Source organism: Sebastes fasciatus, chromosome 15 (assembly GCF_043250625.1).
Source record: "Sebastes fasciatus isolate fSebFas1 chromosome 15, fSebFas1.pri, whole genome shotgun sequence".
Lineage (NCBI taxonomy): Eukaryota > Metazoa > Chordata > Actinopteri > Perciformes > Sebastidae > Sebastes > Sebastes fasciatus.
Window position 1 is genome coordinate 313,042 of NC_133809.1, and position 12,649 is coordinate 325,690.

The 12,649-nt window shown below is 32.3% G+C and overlaps 1 protein-coding gene across 4 annotated transcripts in view; it reads left to right on the forward strand.

The window, feature by feature from the left end:
- Positions 1 to 346: 346 nt before the first annotated feature.
- LOC141783712 (tectonin beta-propeller repeat-containing protein 2-like) overlaps positions 347 to 12,649 on the forward strand; it is a 55,644-nt gene continuing 43,341 nt past the window's right edge. For 2 of the 4 annotated variants that reach the window (XM_074661158.1, XM_074661157.1), the window contains exons 1-7: positions 347 to 770; positions 9,926 to 9,964; positions 10,020 to 10,128; positions 10,560 to 10,700; positions 10,883 to 11,011; positions 11,097 to 11,228; positions 12,646 to 12,649. The exon at positions 12,646 to 12,649 is cut by the window's right edge and continues 154 nt beyond it. In XM_074661158.1, the coding sequence (XP_074517259.1) occupies positions 10,057 to 10,128; positions 10,560 to 10,700; positions 10,883 to 11,011; positions 11,097 to 11,228; positions 12,646 to 12,649 (478 nt within the window). In that variant the 5' untranslated portion in view covers positions 347 to 770; positions 9,926 to 9,964; positions 10,020 to 10,056. The remainder of the gene's footprint in view (positions 771 to 9,925; positions 9,965 to 10,019; positions 10,129 to 10,559; positions 10,701 to 10,882; positions 11,012 to 11,096; positions 11,229 to 12,645) is intronic. The other 2 variants (XM_074661155.1, XM_074661156.1) reach the window with 2 other exon arrangements.

The following is a 12,649-nucleotide window of genomic DNA, read 5'->3' on the forward strand; positions in this document are numbered from 1 at the left end:
GTTTGTTCATTTCACTAAGACGAAGTTTAGGTTGATCTTTTTTCTTTACTTTGGGTTGCCGCGGCATATCCTGTTTTGGGTTGTTTGGGTTGGTTTATGTAGTTTAACACACATGCACACACACACACAAAGGCTGCAAATCAATCATATGCATCCAATGACAGAAAGGACATCTAACCGTGAGTAAACCCATGAATGAGCGCAACTTTATTTAGTAGATGCCTTGTTGACACGTTTTCTTGGCGAAAGAAATATGGCTTAGAATAGAAATAAGAAGGAAGCCATAATAATTATAATATAGTATTTAATATAGTTTATATCAGAGGATGTTATAGATGTATAGTTCATGTTTAATGATTATAATATAGTATTTAATGTAGTTTAAGGAGCAGCTGGACTTTAATGAAGAACAGATCCAGGTTCCGGGTTTTCCATCCAGCAGCAGTCTCTGAGTTTCCGCTTCCGGTCCTTCATATAAATATAAATAAATATTTAATAATGATCCTGAAGACGGTAACAGACGGTAACAGACGGTTACAGACGGTAACAGACGGTTACAGACGGTAACAGACGGTTACAGAGTGTTCAGTGTGATCAGAACAGAAGAACAGAACCGATGGAGGCTGCTGGTTCTGGGTTGTGACAGCAGGATGAAGACTCATTAAACATCTGGTACAACATCTGGCTGAGATCAGACTCCATCAACAACAACACCTGCTCTCCTCCTCCACCTCTCCATCTCTCCTCCTCAACCTCCTCCACCTCTCTGAGTAAGAGACTCTGTCCTCCTGATGCTAACAGCTAACATCTAGCAGCTAGCATCATACAGCTAGCATCATACAGCTAACATCATACAGATAGCATCATACAGCTAACATCATACAGCTAGCATCATACAGCTAACATCATACAGCTAACATCATACAGCTAGCATCATACAGCTAACATCATACAGCTAGCATCATACAGCTAACATCATACAGCTAACATCATACAGCTAACATCATACAGCTAGCATCATACAGCTAACATCATACAGATAGCATTATACAGCTAACATCATACAGCTAGCATCATACAGCTAACATCATACAGCTAACATCATACAGATAGCATCATACAGCTAACATCATACAGCTAACATCATACAGCTAGCATCATACAGCTAACATCATACAGCTAGCATCATACAGCTAACATCATACAGCTAGCATCATACAGCTAACATCATACAGCTAGCATCATACATCATACATCATACAGCTAACATCATACAGCTAGCATCATACAGCTAACATCATACAGCTAGCATCATACATCATACATCATACAGCTAGCATCATACAGCTAGCATCATACAGCTAGCATCATACAGCTAACATCATACAGCTAGCAGCTAGCATCATACAGCTAGCATCATACAGCTAACATCATACAGCTAGCATCATACAGCTAACATCATACAGCTAGCAGCTAACATCTAGCAGCTAGCATCATACATCATACAGCTAACATCATACAGCTAGCATCATACATCATACAGCTAACATCATACAGCTAGCATCATACAGCTAACATCATACAGCTAACATCATACAGCTAACATCATACAGCTAGCATCATACAGCTAACATCATACAGCTAGCATCATACAGCTAGCATCATACATCATACAGCTAGCATCATACAGCTAGCATCATACAGCTAGCAGCTAACATCTAGCAGCTAGCATCATACAGCTAGCATCATACATCATACAGCTAGCATCATACAGCTAACATCATACAGCTAGCATCATACAGCTAGCAGCTAACATCTAGCAGCTAGCATCATACAGCTAGCATCATACATCATACAGCTAGCATCATACAGCTAACATCATACAGCTAGCAGCTAGCATCATACAGCTAGCATCATACATCATACAGCTAGCATCATACAGCTAACATCATACAGCTAGCATCATACATCATACAGCTAACATCATACAGCTAACATCATACAGCTAGCATCATACAGCTAACAGCTTGCAGCTAGCATCATACAGCTAACATCATACAGCTAGCATCATACATCATACAGCTAGCATCATACAGCTAACATCATACAGCTAACATCATACAGCTAGCATCATACAGCTAGCATCATACATTATACAGCTAGCATCATACAGCTAGCATCATACAGCTAGCAGCTAACATCTAGCAGCTAGCATCATACATCATACAGCTAACATCATACAGCTAGCATCATACATCATACAGCTAACATCATACAGCTAGCATCATACAGCTAACATCATACAGCTAACATCATACAGCTAACATCATACAGCTAGCATCATACAGCTAGCATCATACAGCTAGCATCATACAGCTAGCATCATACATCATACAGCTAGCATCATACAGCTAGCATCATACAGCTAGCAGCTAACATCTAGCAGCTAGCATCATACAGCTAGCATCATACATCATACAGCTAGCATCATACAGCTAACATCATACAGCTAGCATCATACAGCTAGCAGCTAACATCTAGCAGCTAGCATCATACAGCTAGCATCATACATCATACAGCTAGCATCATACAGCTAACATCATACAGCTAGCAGCTAGCATCATACAGCTAGCATCATACATCATACAGCTAGCATCATACAGCTAACATCATACAGCTAGCATCATACATCATACAGCTAACATCATACAGCTAACATCATACAGCTAGCATCATACAGCTAACAGCTTGCAGCTAGCATCATACAGCTAACATCATACAGCTAGCATCATACATCATACAGCTAGCATCATACAGCTAACATCATACAGCTAGCATCATACATCATACAGCTAACATCATACAGCTAACATCATACAGCTAGCATCATACAGCTAACAGCTTGCAGCTAGCATCATACAGCTAACATCTAGCAGCTAGCATCATACAGCTAACATCATACAGCTAGCATCATACATCATACAGCTAGCATCATACAGCTAGCATCATACAGCTAACATCATACAGCTAGCAGCTAGCATCATACAGCTAGCATCATACAGCTAGCATCATACAGCTAACATCATACAGCTAGCAGCTAGCATCATACAGCTAGCATCATACAGCTAGCATCATACAGCTAACATCATACAGCTAGCAGCTAACATCTAGCAGCTAACATCATACAGCTAACATCATACAGCTAGCAGCTAACATCTAGCAGCTAGCATCATACAGCTAGCATCATACAGCTAGCATCATACATCATACAGCTAACATCATACAGCTAACATCATACAGCTAACATCATACAGCTAGCATCATACATCATACAGCTAGCATCATACAGCTAACATCATACAGCTAGCATCATACATCATACAGCTAACATCATACAGCTAACATCATACAGCTAACATCATACAGCTAGCATCATACAGCTAACAGCTTGCAGCTAGCATCATACAGCTAACATCTAGCAGCTAGCATCATACAGCTAACTCTGTGTTAGCAGTATGATGTATGATGCTAGCTGTTAGCTGTTAGCTGTATGATGTTAGCTAGCTGTTAGCTTCACACCAAACTCCATTAAACAAATTACCTTTCTTTGGAGTTGGGTTATATAAATGGGTTATATAAATTGTTTATATATAAATGGTTTATATAAATGGGTTTTTATATAAATGGTTTCTATAAATGGTTTCTATAAATGGTTTCTATATAAATGGTTTATATAAATGGGTTTATATATAAATGGTTTCTATAAATGGGTTTCTATAAATGGTTTCTAAAAATGGTTTATATATAAAGGGTTTATATAAATGGTTTATATAAATGGTTTATGTATAAATGGTTTCTATAAATGGTTTATATATAAATGGTTTCTATAAATGGGTTTCTATAAATGGTTTCTATAAATGGTTTATATATAAATGGTTTCTATAAATGTTTTTTATAAATGGTTTATATATAAATGGTTTATATATAAATGTTTTATATAAATGGGTTTATATAAATGCTTATATAAATAGTTTATATAAATGGTTTATATATAAATGGTTTATATATAAATGGTTTCTATAAATGGTTTATATATAAATGTTTTATATAAATGGGTTTATATAAATGCTTATATAAATAGTTTATATAAATGGTTTATATATAAATGGGTTTATATAAATAGTTTATATAAATGGTTTCTATAAATGGTTTATATATAAATGGTTTCTATAAATGTTTTTTATAAATGGTTTATATATAAATGGTTTATATATAAATGTTTTTTATAAATGGTTTATATATAAATGGTTTCTATAAATGGGTTTCTATAAATGGTTTCTATAAATGTTTTTTATAAATGGTTTATATATAAATGGTTTATATATAAATGGTTTATATATAAATGGTTTATATATAAATGGTTTCTATAAATGGTTTCTATAAATGGTTTATATATAAATGGTTTCTATAAATGGGTTTCTATAAATGGTTTCTAAAAATGGTTTATATAAATGGTTTATATATAAAGGGTTTATATAAATGGTTTATATAAATGGTTTATGTATAAATGGTTTCTATAAATGGTTTCTATAAATGGTTTATATATAAATGGTTTCTATAAATGGGTTTCTATAAATGGTTTCTATAAATGGTTTATATATAAATGGTTTCTATAAATGTTTTTTATAAATGGTTTATATATAAATGGTTTATATATAAATGTTTTATATAAATGGGTTTATATAAATGCTTATATAAATAGTTTATATAAATGGTTTATATATAAATGGTTTATATATAAATGGTTTCTATAAATGGTTTCTATAAATGGTTTATATATAAATGGTTTCTATAAATGGGTTTCTATAAATGGTTTCTATATAAATGGTTTCTATAAATGGTTTATATATAAATGGTTTCTATAAATGTTTTTTATAAATGGTTTATATATAAATGGTTTATATATAAATGTTTTATATAAATGGGTTTATATAAATGCTTATATAAATGGTTTATATATAAATGGGTTTATATAAATAGTTTATATAAATGGTTTCTATAAATGGTTTATATATAAATGGTTTCTATATATGGTTTCTATAAATGGTTTCTATAAATGGTTTCTATATATAAATGGTTTATATAAATGGTTTATATAGAAATGGTTTATATAAATGGTTTCTATATATAAATGGTTTCTATAAATGGTTTCTATAAATGGTTTCTATATAAATGGTTTCTATATAAATGGTTTCTATAAATGGTTTCTATAAATGGTTTATGTATAAATGGTTTCTATAAATGGTTTCTATATAAATGGTTTCTATAAATGGTTTATGTATAAATGGTTTCTATAAATGGTTTATATATAAATGGTTTCTATAAATGTTTTCTATAAATGGTTTATGTATAAATGGTTTCTATAAATGGGTTTCTATAAATGGTTTCTAAAAATGGTTTATATAAATGGTTTATATATAAAGGGTTTATATAAATGGTTTATATAAATGGTTTATGTATAAATGGTTTCTATAAATGGTTTATATATAAATGGTTTCTATAAATGGGTTTCTATAAATGGTTTCTATAAATGGTTTATATATAAATGGTTTCTATAAATGTTTTTTATAAATGGTTTATATATAAATGGTTTATATATAAATGTTTTATATAAATGGGTTTATATAAATGCTTATATAAATAGTTTATATAAATGGTTTATATATAAATGGTTTATATATAAATGGTTTCTATAAATGGTTTATATATAAATGTTTTATATAAATGGGTTTATATAAATGCTTATATAAATAGTTTATATAAATGGTTTATATATAAATGGGTTTATATAAATAGTTTATATAAATGGTTTCTATAAATGGTTTATATATAAATGGTTTCTATAAATGTTTTTTATAAATGGTTTATATATAAATGGTTTATATATAAATGTTTTTTATAAATGGTTTATATATAAATGGTTTCTATAAATGGGTTTCTATAAATGGTTTCTATAAATGTTTTTTATAAATGGTTTATATATAAATGGTTTATATATAAATGTTTTATATAAATGGGTTTATATAAATGCTTATATAAATAGTTTATATAAATGGTTTATATATAAATGGTTTATATATAAATGGTTTCTATAAATGGTTTCTATAAATGGTTTATATATAAATGGTTTCTATAAATGGTTTCTAAAAATGGTTTATATAAATGGTTTATATATAAAGGGTTTATATAAATGGTTTATATAAATGGTTTATGTATAAATGGTTTCTATAAATGGTTTCTATAAATGGTTTATATATAAATGGGTTTCTATAAATGGTTTCTATAAATGGTTTATATATAAATGGTTTCTATAAATGTTTTTTATAAATGGTTTATATATAAATGGTTTATATATAAATGTTTTATATAAATGGGTTTATATAAATGCTTATATAAATAGTTTATATAAATGGTTTATATATAAATGGTTTATATATAAATGGTTTCTATAAATGGTTTCTATAAATGGTTTATATATAAATGGTTTCTATAAATGGGTTTCTATAAATGGTTTCTATATAAATGGTTTCTATAAATGGTTTATATATAAATGGTTTCTATAAATGTTTTTTATAAATGGTTTATATATAAATGGTTTATATATAAATGTTTTATATAAATGGGTTTATATAAATGCTTATATAAATGGTTTATATATAAATGGGTTTATATAAATAGTTTATATAAATGGTTTCTATAAATGGTTTATATATAAATGGTTTCTATATATGGTTTCTATAAATGGTTTCTATAAATGGTTTCTATATATAAATGGTTTATATAAATGGTTTATATAGAAATGGTTTATATAAATGGTTTCTATATATAAATGGTTTCTATAAATGGTTTCTATAAATGGTTTCTATATAAATGGTTTCTATATAAATGGTTTCTATAAATGGTTTCTATAAATGGTTTATGTATAAATGGTTTCTATAAATGGTTTCTATATAAATGGTTTCTATAAATGGTTTATGTATAAATGGTTTCTATAAATGGTTTATATATAAATGGTTTCTATAAATGTTTTCTATAAATGGTTTATGTATAAATGGTTTCTATAAATGGTTTCTATATAAATGGTTTCTATAAATGGTTTATATATATATAAATGGTTTATATATATAAATGGTTTCTATAAATGGTTTCTATAAATGGTTTCTATAGAAATGGTTTCTATAGAAATGGTTTATATAAATGGTTTCTATATATAAATGGTTTCTATAAATGGTTTCTATATAAATGGTTTCTATATAAATGGTTTCTATAAATGGTTTCTATAAATGGTTTCTATAAATGGTTTATGTATAAATGGTTTCTATAAATGGTTTCTATATAAATGTTTTATATAAATGGTTTCTATATATGGTTTCTATAAATGGTTTATATAAATGGTTTCTATATATAAATGGTTTCTATATATAAATGGTTTATATAAATGGTTTCTATATAAATGGTTTCTATAAATGGTTTCTATATATAAATGGTTTCTATAAATGGTTTCTATAAATGGTTTATATATAAATGGTTTATATAAATGGTTTCTATACATGTTTTCTATAAATGGTTTCTATATATAAATGGTTTATATAAATGGTTTATAGAAATGGTTTCTATAGAAATGGTTTCTATATATAAATGGTTTCTATAAATGGTTTCTATATAAATGGTTTCTATAAATGGTTTCTATAAATGGTTTATGTATAAATGGTTTCTATAAATGGTTTCTATATAAATGGTTTCTATAAATGGTTTATGTATAAATGGTTTCTATAAATGGTTTCTATAAATGGTTTATGTATAAATGGTTTCTATAAATGGTTTCTATAGAAATGGTTTCTATAGAAATGGTTTCTATATAAATGGTTTCTATAAATGGTTTCTATAAATGGTTTCTATATAAATGGTTTCTATAAATGGTTTATGTATAAATGGTTTCTATAAATGGTTTCTGTATAAATGGTTTCTATAAATGGTTTATGTATAAATGGTTTCTATAAATGGTTTTTCTATAAATGGTTTATGTATAAATGGTTTCTATAAATGGTTTATGTATAAATGGTTTCTATATAAATGGTTTCTATAAATGGTTTATGTATAAATGGTTTCTATAAATGGTTTCTATATAAATGGTTTCTATAAATGGTTTATGTATAAATGGTTTCTATAAATGGTTTCTATACATGGTTTCTATATAAATGGTTTATATATAAATGGTTTATGTATAAATGTTTTCTATATAAATGGTTTCTATATAAATGGTTTCTATAAATGGTTTCTATATAAATGGTTTATGTATAAATGGTTTATATATAAATGGTTTCTATATAAATGGTTTCTATAAATGGTTTATGTATAAATGGTTTCTATAAATGGTTTCTATATAAATGGTTTCTATATAAATGGTTTCTATAAATGGTTTCTATAAATGGTTTATGTATAAATGGTTTCTATAAATGGTTTCTATATAAATGGTTTCTATATAAATGGTTTCTATAAATGGTTTCTGTATAAATGGTTTCTATAAATGGTTTCTATAAATGGTTTATGTATAAATGGTTTCTATAAATGGTTTCTATAAATGGTTTATGTATAAATGGTTTCTATAAATGGTTTCTATATAAATGGTTTCTATAAATGGTTTCTATATAAATGGTTTCTATAAATGGTTTCTATATAAATGGTTTCTATAAATGGTTTATGTATAAATGGTTTCTATAAATGGTTTCTATATAAATGGTTTCTATTAATGGTTTATGTATAAATGGTTTCTATAAATGGTTTCTATATAAATGGTTTCTATAAATGGTTTATGTATAAATGGTTTATATATAAATGGTTTCTATAAATGGTTTATGTATAAATGTTTTCTATATAAATGGTTTATATATAAATGGTTTCTATAAATGGTTTATGTATAAATGGTTTATATAAATGGTTTCTATAAATGGTTTCTATATAAATGGTTTCTATAAATGGTTTATGTATAAATGGTTTCTATAAATGGTTTCTATATAAATGGTTTCTATTAATGTTTTATGTATAAATGGTTTCTATAAATGGTTTCTATATAAATGGTTTCTATAAATGGTTTATGTATAAATGGTTTATATATAAATGGTTTATATATAAATGGTTTCTATAAATGGTTTATGTATAAATGTTTTCTATATAAATGGTTTCTATATAAATGGTTTATGTATAAATGGTTTCTATAAATGGTTTCTATATAAATGGTTTCTATAAATGGTTTATGTATAAATGTTTTCTATATAAATGGTTTATATATAAATGGTTTCTATAAATGGTTTATGTATAAATGGTTTCTATATAAATGGTTTATATATAAATGGTTTCTATAAATGGTTTATGTATAAATGGTTTCTATATAAATGGTTTCTATATAAATGGTTTATATAAATGTAGTGGTGGTGAAGTGTTTTTGTTTAATGGTGTTAATGTGTTGGTAGTTTAATGTTGTTCTCTGGTGAGGAGCAGATCAGATCAGATCAGATCAGATGAACCTGTGCTGATGATCAGAGCTCCATGCTGCCTTCAGTACATCTCAATGTCTTCTAACGGTGGATGTTATCAGATAACCAGCAACGGAACCCTGAACTGAGTCCTTCAGCTGTTCTGACAGCAGAACCTTCACAGCGGTTCTCTTTGATTCTAACCAGTAATAACATGACGTTAGACCTCTAACAACCTGATGAAGGGTTTCTCTGTGATGTGTCTGGTCCACCACACCGTGCTGGATTAGAACCGGAAGCCCCGTGTTCCCTCCGTGTCGTTCTCTACATGCACTTCTTCTTCTCACCTTCTAACATGGGTTTTTAACTGGAGCTTTTCATTTGACTTTCAGAAACAGTTGAGTCCACTTCCTCCAGACGTCCTCCAGACGTCCTCTAGACGTCCTCCAGACGTCCTCCAGACGTCCTCCAGACGTCCTCCAGACTTCCTCCAGACGTCCTCCAGACGTCCTCCGGCAGAACCATGGCCACCCCGCCTTCTGTCCTCAGAGAGTTCTGCCCGCTCTACTATCTCCTGAACGCCATCCCAGCCAAGGTACCGAACCGTCCCAAACCAGGCCAGAACCCAGGCCAAGGTACCGAACCGTTCCAAACCAGGCCAGAACCCAGGCCAAGGTGCTGCCCTAGTATACCGGCGTTGATGTCACGTGGTGTCTCTGTGTTGTCAGTTTGGCGGTGAACGTCTGGCTTCATTCCGGTACTGATCCGGTACTGATCCGGTACTGATCCCAGGGCTCAGCGACACTGGTGTCTCCATCAGGCTGCAGGATACGCCAGTAGTTACCGTGGCAACAAATAACAACTGACGTTAGAACACATTAGCATCTTAGCTTAATGGTCTGGCTGGCAACCACTAGTGGTGAAGTGAATGTGATGGAAGGGGGGAGCTGAATGTTCTAATGATGATGATGATGATGATGTTGATGATGTGATGATGAAGGCCTGTCTCTGGCGGTCTCCCTGCAGGTGCAGCGTGGGTTCAGGTCCGTCCTGGTCTACCTGACGGCTCTGGACAGCAGCAGTGACTTCCTGGCGGTGGGCAGCAGCATCGGCATGCTCTACCTGTACTGCCGCCGCCTCGGACACATGAACAAGTACAGCCTGGAGGTCAGAGCTCTTCTTCTTCTGTGGTGCTCAGTCGGTTTTTACAGGAGGTCTAGCTACCAACAGGAAGTTAGCATCTCCCTGGTTCCCTCCACTAACAGGAAGTGACATCATGCTGATTCAGTTGGGTGCTATATATTCTATATTCTATATTGATATATTGATGCTTTGATGATGTGTAACAGGGAAAGAGTGATGCGATCACGGCGGTGAAGCTGCTCAGCTGTTTTGATGATCTGGTTGCCGTGGGAACAGCATCAGGTCGAGTTGCGGTCTTCCAGCTGGTGTCTCCGCTTCCTGGTCGAAACAAACAGGTGAGACGTTGGACAGGTGTCTCAGAGCCAGGTGATGTCCCGTCATCGGCCTATCACACCCACCTGTTGGTCTCTCTCCGTGTAGCTGAGGCGGTTCGACGTGGTCGGCCTCCATAAAGGCTCCGTAACGTCTCTGGCGTGGAGCACCAACGGGATGAAGCTCTTCTCTGGAGACGATAAAGGACGAGTGGTGTTCTCCTCTCTGGACCTGGACCAGGTGAGATATATATATATATATATAAATATATATATATATATATATATTTATATATATATTTATATATATATATTTATATATATATATATAAACTGGAAAAACAAGTAGTTAACTGGTGTTTGGTGGATTATTTCTCTGTTGTTCCAATGCTAATGGTGATGCTAATGCTAATGGTCATTGTATTCTACATCGTTGGAAAGCCTGTTTATTGACCTTCACAATGATGTCACACTTGTAAGGATCATGTATTTGTGGGATGAGCAGCACAGCTGATGATGTGTGGAGCCCCGGTGCCGATGGTAAACAGTGTATTCTCCTGTTGGTGTTGACTCTTGTTGTGAGTTGTTTGGTGGATGATTGAACTCTCTATCAGTAACAAGGAACAAACAAGACATATTGATTGATTGAATCCACCGTCAGGAGCCTCAGTAGAGGTGGAAGATCCATACGCAGCCACAACAGCCTGGCACCTCCTCCTCATGCTGGTCACCAACCTGGTCACACGTTGCTGTGGGATGGCGTTCCATTCCTCAACCAGGATTGGTTGCAGGTCAGCCAGCGTGGTTGTGTTGGTCACTCTAACACGTACAGCACGCCCAAGCTGATCCCACAAGTGTTGAATTGGGTTGAGGTCTGGACTCTTGGCAGGCCGTTCCATTCTCTCTCCTCCCACATTGTGGAGGTAGTCTGTGATAACCCTGGCTCTGTGGGGGGGGGGCGTTGTTTCTTGGAGGATGAAGTTAGGTCCCAGATTGTGGAGATATGGGATCACCACTGGCTGCAGGATCTCATCCTGATATCTCCCTGCATTGAGATGGCCTTCAATGATGACAAGCCTTGTTTTGCCAGTGAGGGAGATGCCCCCCCCCCCACACCATGACACTGCCCCCACCAAAAGCTGTTACTCCATCAGTTCAACAATCAGCATAGCGTTCTCCACGTCGTCTCCATACTTTGACCTGCCATCCAACTTCTGCAGACAGAACCTGGACTCATCACTGAACATGACATTCCCCCACATGTTCAGGTTCCATTGTCTGTGTTGGAGACACCAGCGCCAACGGGCCTGACGGTGAAGGGCAGTCATTGCAGGCTTCCTGGTAGCCTTATGAGAATACACTGTTTACCATTGACAGAGCATTTTGGAACATTGTTCTTGGGCGCTCCCCACATCATCAGCTGTGCTGCTCATCCCACAAATACATGATCCTTACAAGTGTGACATCATTGTGAAGGTCAATAACCAGGCTTTCAACCATGTAGAATACAATGACCATTAGCATTAGCATCACCATTAGCATTGGAACAACAGAGAAATAATCCACCAAACACCAGTTTAACTACTTTGTTTTTCCAGTATAGTGTATAGATATATACCTATATATCTATAGTGTATATAATGTGTGTGTGTTAACAGGGGG